General features: G+C 41.3%; 1 protein-coding gene across 1 annotated transcript in view; it reads left to right on the top strand.

The window, feature by feature from the left end:
- Positions 1-11,606, top strand: part of atp2b2 (ATPase plasma membrane Ca2+ transporting 2) — a gene marked incomplete at its 3' end in the record, with an annotated part of 161,981 nt that extends 150,375 nt beyond the window's left edge. Inside the window, exons 21-24 of the mRNA XM_079844967.1 lie at positions 1,240-1,347; positions 2,547-2,732; positions 3,969-4,055; positions 11,298-11,606. Coding sequence (XP_079701093.1) covers positions 1,240-1,347; positions 2,547-2,732; positions 3,969-4,055; positions 11,298-11,606 — 690 coding nt within the window. The remainder of the gene's footprint in view (positions 1-1,239; positions 1,348-2,546; positions 2,733-3,968; positions 4,056-11,297) is intronic.
- Between the last annotated feature and the right edge of the window lie 5,636 nt (positions 11,607-17,242).

A 17,242-nucleotide genomic window follows, 5' to 3' on the forward strand; every position in this document is an offset into this window, starting at 1 on the left:
AGCATGGGCACCCTGACTGGTCTGCGGCTATGCAGCCCCATACGTGTATTCTGACCTCTTTCTATCAGAACCAGCATTAACTTTTTGAGCAATTTGAGCTACAGTAGCTCGTCTGTTTGATCGGACCACACCGGGCCAGCCTTCGCTCCCCACGTGCATCAATGAGCCTTGGCCGCCCATGACCCTGTCGCCGGTTCACCACTGTTCCTTCCTTGGAGCACTTTTGATAGATACTGACCACTGCAGACCGGGAACACCCCACAAGAGCTGCAGTTTTGGAGATGCTCTGACCCAGTCGTCTAGCCATCACAATTTGGCCCTTGTCAAACTCTCTCAAATCCTTACGCTTGCCCATTTTTCCTGCTTCTAGCACATCATCTCTGAGGATTTTTTTTTTTTTTACTTGCTGCCTAATATATCCCACCCACTAACAGGTGCAGTGATGAAGAGATAATTAGTGTTATTCACTTTACCTGTCAGTGCTCATAATGTTATGCCTGATCGTTTATACTTCTTCTATTTCATTCTACTTCTTTTAAATTGTCAAGAGAATGTGGGAACCATATGACATAAGAGGGAACCCACAACTCAAACATAAAGTAAAACCCTCAGAGTCCTCATGATTATTATTTACAGCAGCATCATGGAAAAATTGCCTTGTGGAGAAACCATTTAGTGACCAAATTGCATGTATATTTGACTGAAATGTACACTACATATAATTATATGCATACAATCTGACATTAATTCTATTTGGAATCGTTTAGCAGAAATTATTACTCCACCACATGTGTGACGTCATTGACAACAGTTTTTTGTATTGATGGAATGACGGAAGTTACTACAGTTTCAAAAAAAAGTCATGACTCATGACTAGCTTGTTAATTTTTCCAATGATGCACCATATTACAGTGATTGAGCAGCAAGTTATGAGTTTGTATATGTATTTATTAATCCATATACTGTATATATATATTGTATTACAGTGTAAGGATAGCTAGTTTATAAACTGTAAATGTTACAAAACTAATGGCAGATGAAATATCTACACAATCACTGGTATGTATTTCTCAGTAGATTAAGTTACAGTGTATCAAATTTAATTTGGTCATTTGATCCAGTAATCATTTAGTCTTCATTAAAAGGGTCTGCATGATTTGAGAGAAGTACATTTATGAATATACTTCACCGCACCGATTTATCAGCTCCTCACAGTTCCATGTTGACGTTTGGTTTTAGATTGTGATTGTCCAGTTTGGAGGGAAGCCGTTCAGTTGTTCTCCTCTGGACCTGGATAAGTGGATGTGGTGTGTGTTCCTGGGGCTGGGAGAGCTGGTCTGGGGACAGGTAATATCCATCTGATATTCTTTCAAAACAGCTAATTCAACAATAATACACCTGCTGTGCTGTATTCCTTCATTTATCGTCTTTCTCATTTCATACAAGGTCCTCAGGGATACTTCACCCTTCTTTTACTTACTCTCATGTCATTCCAAACCTGTAGGACTGACTTTCTTCCATTAAACACAGAAGAAGAAGGGTTTCTTTTGTCCATACAGTGAGAGTCAATGGCGTCTGGTGTTGATTTGGACCCTTTTCATTGTATGGATAAAAAATATAAAATAATAAAAAATATCTCACGTGTTCCATTGGAGAACGAAAGTCGTACAAGTTTGGAAAGACATGAGGCTGATTAAATGATGGCAGAATTGACATTTTTAGATGAATTATCCATTTAATAACTGTAGGATTTTTAAAATAAATGTAATTTGCCGTGTCAGTACTGAGGCTGACAGATTCACAACAGAAAGGTATTGCAAATTGCCTTGCCTTGCCTTGCAAATCAAAAGGTTTACATATTTTTCATGGATAAAAAAGTTACATGGAAAACTTACGGTTTAGTCAGTGTCAATTTCAAAGAATTCTACCCAGAGAAAGCTGCTGTATCTCATTAGCAGTTTTCTTGATTATGGCATGCAACCCTGGAAGTTCCCATCCTAGTGGATGCCATCTTTGCTCACGAGCACGTAGTTATGAACTCCCTGAACCGCCTCCATTGTAGTCTTTGTTTTCTTCCGGGAACCAGCGCGTCACAACATTCCTCATTATAATAATGTATACGCAGAATAAAGGGGCGGGCCTGGTTGAGTTAGTTAGTAGTGTGTTGAAACTGGCAGTTATTGTAAGGGGCGGGACATTTCCCAAACACCAATCACAACACACTGCTCCAGCCGACCAATCAGAGCACATTGTGCTTTTCAGAAGGAGGGGCTTCATAGAGACAGGAACTAAACAGAGCGTTACTGACAGACTGGGAAGAGAGGAGCCGCAACAATGGAGAATATGGGGAAATAATCAACATTCAAGCAGGAAAACCTGCTCTAGTGTTCTTTTTGCTATCAAAGTTATTAACAGTATACCACCACGGCTGTACGATTACCCAGGTGTTCCCACAAACTTTGAGCTTTGAAGATGGAGCTCTGAAATGACTCTTTTTTTCGTGCTATGTTCTAAAATATGTCATGCACATCCTCACTCTGGGTCAGGTTATTTCAACAATCCCAAACAGCAAACTGAGGTTCCTCAAAGGGGCTGGTCGGCTGACGCAAAAGGATGAGATGACGGCCGAGGAGGAGATGAACGAGGACCAGGAGGAGATTGATTACGCGGAGAGAGAGTTGAGGCGAGGGCAGATCCTGTGGTTCAGAGGCCTCAACAGAATCCAGACTCAGGTTAGAACCGCTTTGGATAGTTACGACTGCCTGAAATATTCAGCATGAATTCTGCACTGAAATGGCATCTGTAGGAAGTAGCCATACTTATGCTTGTACATCAATTGTGTTTGTAATTATGTACTTGAGATTCAACCATCTGCACGGCTGTTTTACAGCCAGATTTAGAACAGTGCGGAGGTTGAACCGCAGCTCAGCTCTGCCAAACGCCATTACTGGCACAAACATCAGAGCGGATTGCTAGACTTTTGTACTGTTGCATTAATCATGTGCTGTCGGGACACCTTTTATGAACAACACCTTCATATTCCAACTGAATAGTCACAAAATTCACAAAAGTAGCAGTGGAAATCTGACGATAAACTTGAGTACAGTTCTAATCGAAAGCAGAAATTATGTTTTCAAAGACAGAAGCTAAACACCATTAAAGGTGCAGTGTGTAGTATTTGTGAGGATCTATTGATAGAAATGCAATAGAATATACATGATATACTGACAAAACCTGTCAGTCATGAATGAGCACGTCTGCCTGCTGATTGGCTAAAAGTGTGTGCTCGCCGGCGACGTCAACACCAATGCCAGCTGACTCTGAGTGGGATCCTGTGTGGACTCCTGTGTTTAGTAACGACATGATGACTGATTTTATGAAGTACGTGTTCACTTGAGTTTTGTTTATTAACCAAATAGACTATAAAATGTAGATGTTTCAAAACTGCCGAACTGACCCCAAACCAGCCCAAATTTTGTCCACCCGCCCAAACCCATTTTTACCTGCACAATCTAATTAAAAAACGCCCAATCTGGCAACACGGTCTGGAATACTTTGGACAAGCAGCGAACCCGTGAACAGAACAACTTCTTGTAAATATTCTTGTAAATTTGCACTACTGGAACGCCGTTTTGTCCAATCGGATTAGAGGACCAACTGTCGTATAATGCACCTGCATGCTGGAGTTTAGTAGTGGCATGCAAATCATTTACACTGAATTGTATTGCCTGCTGATTGTATGTGATATGATAACAGTGCTCTCCTAGGCGTAGTGATGCAGTCCTGCGGTAAGGCTCGTGAAGGTGTCTGGGCGTTCATCAAAGCTGCAGCGGCAAGGAGGACTTTTCTAAAGCCATCAAAACCTCAGTGCTAATTTAAGATGAAGTGTTTAATGTGTCATAGTCTTCTAAACCATGTCCATGTGATGAAGCATTGGTCTCCGTGTATTTCTCTCCCCCTTCCTGCAGATCGATGTAGTGAACACGTTCAAGAGCGGGACTTCCTTTCAGGGGGCTCTGAGACGCCAGTCCTCCACCACCAGTCAAAATCAGGATGTAACCAATGTTTCTAGTCCTAGTCACGTGTCCTTGTGCAATGCTCTTTCCTCTCCTACCAGCACTGCTGCTCCCTCTGGGCGTGAGTGACACTCTTCTTTGGGTGTTTGTCAGGGATGCCCTTGGACCCCAGACCTGCAGTGGGCCAATCACAACAACGAGCACAGAACTGTCAATCAAAACCAGAAAAGCAGGTCTATGAATAAAAAATGCCAAGATATTTGAAACCGTGGCAATGCCGCAAAATACGAGACGTGGCCCCTACATACACACAGTCAAACCAAAAATTAGATTATTAATTAATATTATCAGACACTAGATATCATTTTTACCAGTGTGTGCAGGGCACTATAGTTCATTTCTGTAAGTGAGGATAGCAAAATAAAGTAAACTGTGACATATTGTACCCAAATATTCTTCATCCAGTGACTACCAGTAAAGATTTGGGAGCAAAATGATTCAGACACTTTGACCTTTGACCACTTTGAAGTGTTTTTTCTTTAATTGCTTATGTGACCTTTGACACCACAGACTGAACAAAATGAAGCATTCATTGGTCATTGGTTGACCAAAATTGGTGATCTAAATGTGTTTCTTACATTTTTTAACAGCTGATAGGTTGATTGTAATCCATTACATCCCTTTCTATCAAAGTTATCTGACATTATCAAGATGAATTTGTTCTGACACAGTTTAACTCTGAGTTCTTGTCATATATATATATATATATATATATATATATATATATATATATATATATATATATATATATATATATATATATATATATATATATATATATATATATATATATATATATATATATATATATATATATAATTTTTACCATTTTATAAACTATAGCGAATAAACTGTGATAATGTGAGAAAATGTTGAAGGTGTCTGAATACATTTTGGTTTGACTGTATCTTAACATAGGTCAGTAAAAACCAAAAAGCAAACCTTTTAAACCAGTGGTGCCCAATCCTGTTCTTGGAGATCTACAATCCTGCAGGGCTCGAATCCAACCTTCATCTAACACACATGTCTGTAATTGCCAAGTGCTCCTGACAATCTTAATTAGCCGTGTGTTTGATCAGGGTGGGAGCTGAACATTGCAAGATGATAGGGCTGTGTCCGAAATCACCCCCCTTAGCCTCATTTACTATTCCCTACCAAGGCCGTAACCATGTCTTATCTTATCATTTTTCTTATCTTTATAAAGCATGAAGAAACAGAGCAGTGAATTAAATTCTAGATCTAATTCGAAATGAGAAATAATCATTTTGGGACTATTTGCAAATAATATTTGCATGAATTTGCATCAAATATATTGTTAGTTCTGAGAGTCTTCACGTTAGTGAATAAAAACATATATACGATATTCACATTTGGATTCCCTAATGGTCTCATGGTAGAATTTTTGTAAACAGTGTCAAAGGTTCCTGGTTCTAATCCGCCCTCATATAGGCTATTTTTCAAAGATGTTCATCAATGATTGTATATTAAAAGTAGGAACACATTTGTGTGCATTTTGTTTTGTGTCTCCGCAATGGCATTAAGCGATAGATTTATGCTTGTGTGTGTGGAGACTGCACGAGCCAAAAGAGAACACAAGCTAAACCCAGCCTGCTTTGATTTGATTGGCCATTTCAATCATTTTGACATTGACGAGCGCTTTTAGACCACTGAGGCAGACCAAACTAAAATTTTTACTTTTAAACCTTTTTGTCATCCTAACATACAGAGTTCTGTGTAATGAAGTGCAGTAGGGCAGTGCAAGAATTGCAATTTGGCCATTTCTAATTATTTTGGGGGACTTGTTCTCCTGAATGTCTATGGTGGTGTTGTGAACTTTTATCTTCTAAAGTGTAGGAAACTCAGAAGATGAAGACCAGGAGACTTCGGGATCAAACAGAAGTTATTCTTTTAATGAGAACTCTCTGTGCTGCAGGTCGTCCGAAAACAGTCTGACTCAGACAGCATACCTGATAGGTTATATACATTCCAAAGGGGGAGGGATTTACATTGAGATTGAACAAAGCATGTAAATTAAATATACAGGTTTTGGGAAACCCGCCCAGAAAGAGTATCACCAATCCTACTCCTAATCAGCATAACTATTCAAACGCATAGAGGCAACGACGGTGAGAGTCTGAAAACAGGTCCGGCAGGAATCTTCTGCTGGAAACTCAACAATCTTCCTTTATACCTCAAATGCTCACTGTAAAACAGGCCCAGCAGGAATCTCCTGCTGGAAACCCCAGAATCGTTATCTATACCTTAAATGCTAAATACAATGTACTTTCTTAAATTTATAATCTTACATTGGTTACGGCCCTTTTCCCTACATTAGTCCACTAAAATAGTAATGAAAACGAGTGAGTGAACTCTTACAGTGCATTATGAGTATTCTCCACCCGTTGAGTGTATACAGGTGTACACTCGTTGTTGCTGTGCATTGTGGAATTGAATGAGTGCACTCAATAACGTCTACTATGGTTTCGGACACAACCTAGATCTCCAGGAACAAGATTGGGCACCCCTGTTTTAGACTTGTATCACAGGAAAGCAACTCTGCAGCACAGATTCTAGAAAGAAGATCTGTTCTACAAGCTGTTGCAAATATTATGCTGCATTAATGTTGTGTCAGGTTACCATAATTATGAGAAAACAGCTACTCAGAGCTGTTCACATTCCCCGACTCAGAAATTATTTGTTTCTATGGCAACACCAAAATGAATCCATGTATGGCTTTGTTATTGACAACAAAATCCTTCATCACTACATTAGTTCACCACTATCCTCTCACAAAATAAATTAAATGAAAAACATAGAAAGCACACCACATTATAAGCTGTAATGTAACAGCATACAATTCCCAGTTTCCAATATTTCCAACGTACAAGACATGATTTGGCATGAATGCAGCATTACTTGCACCTTTATCCCATAGGACAGTATAGGGAAAGAAAGGAGGCAATGTGGGGGTTACAGGACCAGGAGAGGGCCTTGAAATCTGGTCACCCAAGGTGTAGCTGTCCAGTCTGGCTCTGACAGCTACAGCAGAATTTCTGATCAGGCATTACAAACAGATACCCTTGAGGTCCAGAAGGGATTGGGCATGACACCGGAGCTCTCGAACAGTTTCTTATTAGACATAGACGATTAGCGTAATTTGTCAAAGGGCATCCCTGAAAATCTGCTTTGCTTCTGATTTCCTCTTGCTTTTCATGTCACAGTTTATCAGATCATCTTTAACCCACTTCTCAGAAGAACATGTGTTTCAATGTACCATGTGTTTGTTTTCCCCAGAGTGCTAAGAGCCCTGGACTAAGGGTGCAGCCTACGAAGTGAATTTCAGGTTGTGAGTCCCTCCATTGTCCGTCGCAAAATTGATGTGAACTAATATTCCACCAACAAACTCACCAGGCTGGGTAAACATTCAAGTATAGCCAATGGTACCATTCCCCACTCCGCTGTAGCCTGACATGTTCTCTAAAATGCTCTAGGTTGCATTGTTGAAGTTACGCTATTGATCACGGGAGGCTGTTTTGTTGTCCATTTTTACTTTTTTCTCTCCACACAGATACGGAGACGTGTGAAGAGAGTGGCGCTTCCTCCCCATAGTCTTGTCTTATTTGTCGTCTGTGTGATGTAGATCCGAGGCTCACAGCGACCCATTATGTCTCATGGCTTTACTCTGTTGGTCATGTAGTCTGCTGTGTGATGCTGACAGTTGCAGAATCTCACTAAACGTTAGGCCAGTCTTCATCTATGTGATTCCTTCCGACATTTGTTTTCATCTGTCATTCAGACCAGTTTGTGTTGGCTTTGTAAGTTTGCTCTTAGTTAGGTTGAAAGTGTGCTATTTCTATACAGGAAAAAAGTTAGAATCAAGTATGTTGGTTGTTGTAGGATTTCGATAACTTTATTCTCCAATCATTTCATGGTGGTGCCAATGTAGGCATGATATGGGGCTAATTCATATAGGGCCAACATGGAACCCATGGACAAACCCATGTATGGTCCCAAATGGGGCTAATTCAGTTAGGGCCAACATGGAACCCATGGACAAACCCATGTATGGTCCCTAATTCAGATAGGGCCAACATGGAACCCATGGACAAACCCATGTATGGTCCCTAATTCAGATAGGGCCAACATGGAACCCATGGACAAACCCATGTAGGGCCCTTAGGGCTGCCATGGAACCCATGGACAAACCCATTTATGCCCCCTAATGGGGCTAATTCAGATAGAGCCAACATGGAACCCATTGACAAACCCATGTAGGGCCCCTAGGGATGACATGGAACCCATGGACAAACCCATGTATGGCCCCTAATGGGGCTAATTCAGATAGGGCCAACATGGAACCCATGGACAAACCCATGTAGGGCCCCCAGGGCCAAAATGGAACCCATAGACAAACCCATATAGGGCCCATACTAGAGCTAATTCAGACAGGGCTGACATGAAACCCATAGACAAACCAATGTAGGGCCCGTAGAGCCGACATGGAACCCATGGACAAATACATGTATGGCCCCTAATGGGTCTAATTCAGATAGGGCCAATATGGAACCCATGGACAAACCCATTTAGGGCCCATAGGGCCAAAATGGAACCCATGGACAAACCCATGTAGGGCCCCTAGAACTGACATGGAACCCATGGACAAACCCATGTAGGGCCAAAATGGAACCCATGGACAAACCCATTTAGGGCCCATAGGGCCAAAATGGAACCCATGGACAAACCCATGTAGGGCCCCCCGGGCCAAAATGGAACCCATGGACAAACCCATATAGGGCCCATACTAGAGCTAATTCAGACAGGGCTGACATGAAACCCATAGACAAACCAATGTAGGGCCCGTAGAGCCGACATGGAACCCATGGACAAATACATGTATGGCCCCTAATGGGTCTAATTCAGATAGGGCCAATATGGAACCCATGGACAAACCCATTTAGGGCCCATAGGGCCAAAATGGAACCCATGGACAAACCCATGTAGGGCCCCTAGAACTGACATGGAACCCATGGACAAACCCATGTAGGGCCAAAATGGAACCCATGGACAAACCCATTTAGGGCCCATAGGGCCAAAATGGAACCCATGGACAAACCCATGTAGGGCCCCCCGGGCCAAAATGGAACCCATGGACAAACCCATATAGGGCCCATACAAGAGCTAATTCAGATAAGGCTGACTTGGAACACATGGGCAAATCCATGTAGGGCCCCTAGAGCTGACATGAAACCCATGGACAAACCCATGTAGGACCCCTAGGGCCAACATAGAACCCATAGACAAACCCATGTAGGACCCCTAGAGCTGACATGAAACCCATGGACAAACCCATGTAGGACCCCTAGGGCCAACATAGAACCCATAGACAAACCCATGTAGGACCCCTAGGGCCGACATGGAACCCATAGACAAACCCATGTAGGACCCCTAGGGCCAACATAGAACCCATAGACAAACCCATGTAGGACCCCTAGGGCCGACATGGAACCCATAGACAAACCCATGTAGGACCCCTAGAGCTGACATGAAACCCATGGACAAACCCATGTAGGACCCCTAGGGCCAACATAGAACCCATAGACAAACCCATGTAGGACCCCTAGGGCCGACATGGAACCCATAGACAAACCCATGTAGGACCCCTAGAGCTGACATGAAACCCATAGACAAACCCATGTAGGACCCCTAGGGCCGACATGGAACCCATGTACAAACCCATGTAGGGCCCTTACCTTAAGCCTATATAAGCCCTACCATGAAATGTTGCCTGGTATGCCTAGCATGTCAGTAGTTGGTGGGATCATAGTCTCTCTGTTCCAAACCCTAGCGAGCCCCTCTCCATTCCTGTGCTTGGGCAGCTCCCTTCTAAAGGAAGGTTCACATGGACAGTGAATAAAAGGCAATTTTTAATTTTTTGAGGTGATGAGAGGTGTCAAGAGCACAGCGACTGCTATCAGTTCATAGATGCAGGGATATAGTTTGAGTAGGAACGTCTAGTACTAACCAACAGTACATAGAATTAGAGACCTACATTGCTTTACTGTCCATAGGGGCTTTCACACTGGGTAGTAAGGCAGCATCCTAAGCCAAACAGAACCTCATAAGTGACGGATATGAAACACTCTACAGCGAATGCTGATTCCTTACTTGAAGCAAAGAATAGATAACAACTAATACTCTAATGAGTAGTCCAGATAGATATTGTCTATTTTAATTAGACTGAACTTTTTTATCGATGTAGAATGGACTAACATATAAAAAATCTCAACCCAGTCCACTGAGATTGTTGCAGTGCATTCGGGGCTTGCTTTATCAGTGAAGGAATTTGAGAACGAGTTAGAACAAGTTATCTTTGAACATCTAGCTGTCTAGGCAGGGCTGCTCACTAGGTTGTGGAACAAGACCATAGACTGTATTTAGTTTACTGTGAGAATTATGTCTAGATTATTGTACCGAAAGCTTAATTGTAAACCTTTGAAGTGGAATATTAGCTACTCCCGACGAATAAAGTTTCAATTCCACAGTAATACATTTTTTCAGTGTAGTTCTGTGAACCTCAACAAAACTTTTCGGCCTATACTTGAGTGTTTACACAGAGACGCATGGAGTTGTTAAAAGAACAGACTTTTGTTTGTTCTCGTCTTTTCTTATTCCACAGTCTGTGTGCCTGTGTTCATCTCCACATGGTGTTGTCCCGAGTTGCATGTTGTGTGTAGTTGTTGAGTTGGCTTGTCAAGCTTTTGGTTTGCTTCCATCATCGTGTCGTGACCCTATGCTCTCGAAGCATAGGATCTCCTGTCCCCGTCATCCTCAAGTCTTTGTAGACTTCTACTCTTTCTTTTTTTTTTTTTTTGGCTTTGACTTTGCGTTTACCTTGAAACTCATCTTGAACCTATCTAATCTGTTTCTCTTACCGACTTCCCACGAGATGTGCATGACATTTTGTTTTCCCTTTGTTTTGTTGATTTTTTTGTTGAATTAACAATGCTTGTCTCTAGGTATACAACACATTGGATCTTACACTGTATACTGTATTGTGTACTGAACGGGACATAAGAGCATTGCCTATGTTTTCTTTATCATGAGTTTGAGTTGCGTTCTTTTCAATGCAAACGTTTTCTAAATGTTTCGGTGGCTCCACTTGCTGTCCCTCCTCCGTTGTCCCTTTACAACCCTTTGACGCTGATCTCTTTCCTCACGCAGATACGTGTCGTGAACGCATTTCGTAGCTCACTCTACGAAGGCTTGGAAAAACCCGACTCCAGAACCTCCATCCACAATTTCATGACTCATCCAGAGTTTAGAATAGAGGACTCCACACCTCACATTCCTCTTATAGATGACACCGACATTGACGACGAGGCGGCCAGGAAGAACTCCAGCCAGCCCACGTCTCCCAACAAGAACAACAACGCCATCGACAGCGGCATAAACCTGACAACCGACACGAGTAAATCTGCTGCTTCCTCCAGTCCCGGGAGCCCGCTTCATAGTCTGGAGACATCGCTTTAGCCATCTCACGTGGGAGATCACTCCATAATCATCTTAAACTCTACGTTTAAAAGCACTCCGGAGTGCATGCAAACTGTTGACGGAAGAACGCGCGGTCGCGCCACTTTCTTTTATCGAACGAAACTGACCGACTCGGATGATGGCGGAGTGACTCGAGAAGCGCAAGCACAGCGCTCCCATTTCCTGAGGAAACGACAGACTATTACGAGTAATTTAAATCAAATTCAGCTATTATCGTTGCTCCTGCATGAATGTACATTACCCAGGTTTTTATTTGGAAACCTTACTTTTATTTAAACGGTTTGATTTGATTTGGTGGGACGTGCGGTGGACTGCTATTTTACGACAGCTTATCTGATTCACTGATCTGTGAGTATTGTGTGTGGCATGTATCTAATTGTATAGATTTATTTGGTTATCGATTAAGGTGTATCCAGGTCGCAGGGCTCAACTTGCACAGTAGATTTGCACCTGTCGGAAAAGAGAAACCCATGGAAATTAGAATTTATTAAGCGTACATATATATTTATAGACATATTATAAATATATATTTACAGAGTTTATCTTTATTTGTTGGCATGTTGCCTTGTTCTGCTTCAATAACTACTTTAACTTATTTATGTCCTAAAGAGAATGTAATTTGTTTACAAAACCTGTAGATACGTCCTGGTTTCTTTGTAGGGTTCAAAACCACGCAGCAGACGTAGTTGGAACAGCTCCCGTTGTTCAGTACTCCTGTAATATCGGACTCTAGGTGTTTTATTACCAATTGTGCGCTGGACTTGCCTGCTATTTTGTCAAATAATGTAGATATTTTTAGAAGATAACAAAAGAAACCAAAATATAGTGGGATATATCATTAATGTGGCATCGTAGTATTAAAAGTCGGGAATCGACGGCTCTGAACGGCCCCCGAGAAAATCAATCCAATCAGTTTTGCTGGATTTGAAGGTTTTGTCGAAGTCAACGCTTGCAATGAACTTGTGGTCGGCCTCAAATGTGAGCATATAATATATATATATATTAATATATATAATATATATATAATATATATATATCAGGTTGGGTTTAAATATCTTCCTTAGAAGTACATAATATTTAACATAAAATAGTTTCAGTTCCGTGTGACCATCGAAAGCTGCGATGGGTTTTATGTTGAAAACGTGTAAACTAAGTTATATTTGGCATCTCTGTATGGAAATCAAAATTGTGTTCAAATATTGTTATCTATTGTGTTGATTCTTCTTTTTTGACATTTAATTTGTAGATTTCTTTTGGTTGAAGGAAATGAACCCAGCTCCTGAGCGAGCTGACGACACTGAACAACTGAATTATGTAATGTAACGAAACAAAACCAAGAAGGAATGTTGCTTTTGACTTCTTAAGAGAAAAACCCAAACCAACAACAATAATACACACACACACACACACACACACACACACACACACACACATTTATGATCCTTTTCTGCACTATCCGGATATGAATGAATTTCTGTGGTGTAAATTTAGATGTGCTTCTGTGTTCAAATCAAGCTTGTCTTCCTGCAGTCAGTAAATATACTCTAGCATCTCAACAGTATTCACTAGTCGTTAACTATTTATTGTACTCTAGAAGTTAAAGGACAAATGGGAGTCTCTCAGAAGGCACACTTATAAAGTCACCCATGTATTTGTTAATATTCTTTTGGCAATTGGAAAGGCATGATGTCATACACTTGATATGCAACTCATCTTTCGCCAAATTTTGACTTGTTTTTTGACAATTTTCCTCATCAAGATAAGGTGCACAAGCTTTAACTGTTAGCTCAGGCATACTCAATGAGAGAAATATACAAAAAAACAAAAAAAATTCCCAGAAATTTTTTACCCGTGTTAAAGGGATAGCTCACCTAAAAATTGCAACCCTGTCATCATTTACTCAACACACGACTTCTGCACTATATTCCTCGTCTTCTGAAGTCAAACGATACAGAAGATTGAAACAAAGTCATTATTTACTGAAAATCTTCACACATCCTCCATAGCTCTCCTTCATTGTAAAAAGTGAGTTGACTTAACTTGTAAACCTGTAATAAATAAACTTCAATTGTTCACATAACTTAATTTTTTCAATCACGCGTGAAGTTTATTACTTAATAATTTCCTGGTGTTAAGTCAACTGATCACTTTTTACAGTTCATGTAATGATGAACACATAACTGAGACAGCAACATAGTGTCGGCCCAGATCCGGGCCACATGTGGATTCCACGATACCAGATGTGGGCCAGAATCTGGGCCGACGCTATTTGCCATCTGGCAATATATCAGAAATTTAGAGCTGTTCGTTTTTGGGTGAACTGTCCCTATAACAAGTTTCAAATCCTCATCCACAATCATTCTCACAACTCACACTGACCAAAAGAGTCGCCTCTGACACTGAATCGCCGCTGTCTGAAATGTGTGTGGACTGCCATGACTCCAGACGAGATCTTTTACGGTATGACTGGCCACTTCAGTTCAATTGAGTTTCGTTTAGTTCAGCGCCCCGTGTCGACGGGACAAATAACGGATGCAGTTTAACATGTTTAACCAATAAATCGGAAGGATGAAAGCATTCTAATAATAATCACGAATAATAATATTTCTTGCAATACATCAGCTTCTATGTACTGTACTTAGCAGCATGCGTTTTGTGGAACAAAGAGCATACGACGCCACAGGTACTTTTGGCGCACTAGCAATTTATGGGTTAATGAAAAGTGTTCATTCATCTTGTTTTTATGAATTTTATAATCTATACAATAATTGTAAATAAAAAACTCAATGTCTTTGTTCATTTAATACTATGCAAAAAGTCAAGCTTTCTGATTGTTTCTCATCTACCCTAGAGTGTGTTGCTGGAATGTTTGTGGTCTCAAAGTCAGTAAAACAACAAAAAAAAATTGTGATGTAAATGATTTTCTAGCCTGAGAACATGAACTGACTCTTGTTGCTTCCCTGTCCATACCACGATTCCAGACGGGAGCGCAAGTGATACAAATGAAATGGAAGAAAAAATGAAAAAACAAGCACTTAATAAATTCCCCCAGGAGCATGAACCAGTGTGTCCCATGAGCAGTGTGTGTGATATTTCATCTGTGGCACGAGTAGATGTGCTGGGTTTGAGCACTACACTTAAAGCTGTATTATGTGCTTTAGTCTGTCTGTCCAACACGTTCTCACTCCCAACTTGTCGCTTGGTCAATACCCTTCTGCGTCAGTTTTTAACACACTGGGTACTCCATTGATTTCAGTTGTTTGCCCAATGCGTGAGATTAAGACACTTTTAATTCTTTGCTTTTGTAAAATATTATAAATATTTATAGGCTACTTTTATATTTTAGAGCAACTAACCCCACTCCTGCCCGAAACCGACCCACTTCTCAACAATATAAAACACACAGGCAAAAAAAAGTACAGTCACAGGTATTTATAGCAAAAACTGACCAAAAACAATATAACATTATTAACTCATGTTGCATTCCAAGTCTTCTGAAGTCATACGATATCTTTATGTAAAGAACAGAGTTGATCTTGAAGTTTTAATCGCTGAAAAGATGATCCCGCCGCTCCGTGAACGCACACACTCATATCTCATTCAAAAGATACACCGACTCTAGCATTGACGCAATCGGTCATGAGACATACGACAGCCAATGCAAAATCACAATCAAAGCTGACATAATGATGCGATCGGTCACGAGACACACGAGAGCCAATGCAATTTCACAATCAAAGCTGACATAATGACACAATCGTTCACGAGACACACGAGAGCCAATGACATTTCACACTCAAAGCTGACGTGATGACACAATCGGTCACGAGACACACGAGAACCAATGCCATTTCACTATCAAAGATGACGTAATGACGCGATCGGTCACGAGACACACGAGAGCCAATGACATTTCACTATCAAAGCTGACGTAATGACACAATCAGTCACGAGACACACGAGAGCCAATGACATTTCACTATTAAAGCTGACATAATGGCTCGATCAGTCACGAGACACACAAGAGCCAATGACATTTCACTATCAAAGCTGACGTAATGACACAATCAGTCACGAGACACACGAGAGCCAATGCAAAATCACAATCAAAGCTGACATAATGATGCAATCGGTCACGAGACACACGAGAGCCAATGACATTTCACTATCAAAGCTGACGTAATGAAGCGATCGGCCACGAGACACACGAGAGCCAATGACATTTCACAATCAAAGCTGACGTGATCAGTCACGAGAGCCAATGACATTTCACTATCAAAGCTGAAGTAATGACGCGATCGGTCACGAGACACACATGAAATGAGCGAAATCTGCGCAGAACCGATCACCGGTGATCAGCGCGAGATGCATGCCGGTTTGAAATGTGTCCGAGGGCGGTCCGCCTTGCTCTGATGTCATGCTGACGTGTGTCAAAAAACTCTCGCGAGCGAAAGGCGGATGTGTCGGATTCTGCAGTCGAGCGCAGTTGCTCTCCACCGACTGCGCTGAGCAAAAGCATGATGGGAAACGACTACTGACGACACAGCTTAATGCTTATTGGTTTAAACAACCGTGATGTATGGTTCTTTTTTTTAATGTTTGATTTTAAAACTCTGATATTATGTTTTTATGTGTGAATATTCCCAAACTCTCTAACAAAGGAGATCTCTCTGTGGGTTATGTGATTGTTGTCATATTTATAAAAAGAATATATATAAAGACATGTATGTAGGCCTAATTAAAGTAAAAATGATTGTTAAACACGTCTTTCGAATGGAAATAAATAACAAAAACTTTGGGTGTCTTGTTCAAAATATTTATTTTCATATAAAAGTAACAGAACTTAAATTACGTCCAGTTTATCAGCAACAAAGCGCACAAGTGTGAATCCCGCGATATCCGCCTTTGATCTAGCAGCCTCTGATCCACTACGAGAAGAGAGAACTGTCCGTCTTGCCTGCACTTTTTTCACTCCTCCCCTCACTGCAGCCGCCTATATTTCAGACGAGGCAAGGCGCATCTCAAACAAGCCTAATGACGCGATCGGTCACGAGACACAGGAGAGCCAATGACATTTCTCTCTCAAAGCTGACGTAATGACATAATCAGTCACGAGACACACGAGAGCCAATGCAATTTCACAATCAAAGCTGACGTGATCAGTCACGAGAGCCAATGCCATTTCACTATCAAAGCTGACGTAATGATGCAATCGGTCAGGAGACACACGAGAGCCAAAGACATTTCACTATCAAGGCTGACGTAATGACGCGATCGGTCACGAGACACACGAGAGCCAATGACATTTCACTATCAAAGCTGACGTAATGACGCGATCGGTCACGAGACACACGAGAGCCAATGACATTTCACAATCAAAGCTGACGTAATGACGCGATCGGTCACGAGACACACAACAGCCAATGACATTTCACTGTCAAAGCTGACGTAATGATGCGATCGGTCACGAGACACACGAGAGCCAATGCAATTTCACAATCAAAGCTGACGTGATCAGTCACGAGAGCAAATGACATTTCACTATCAAAGCTGACGTAATGACGCGATCGGTCACCACACACACGAGAGCCAATTACATTTCAATATCAAAGCTG

The sequence above is a fragment of the Gobio gobio genome (assembly GCF_949357685.1).
Source record: "Gobio gobio genome assembly, chromosome: 19".
In the NCBI taxonomy this organism is placed as follows: domain Eukaryota; kingdom Metazoa; phylum Chordata; class Actinopteri; order Cypriniformes; family Gobionidae; genus Gobio; species Gobio gobio.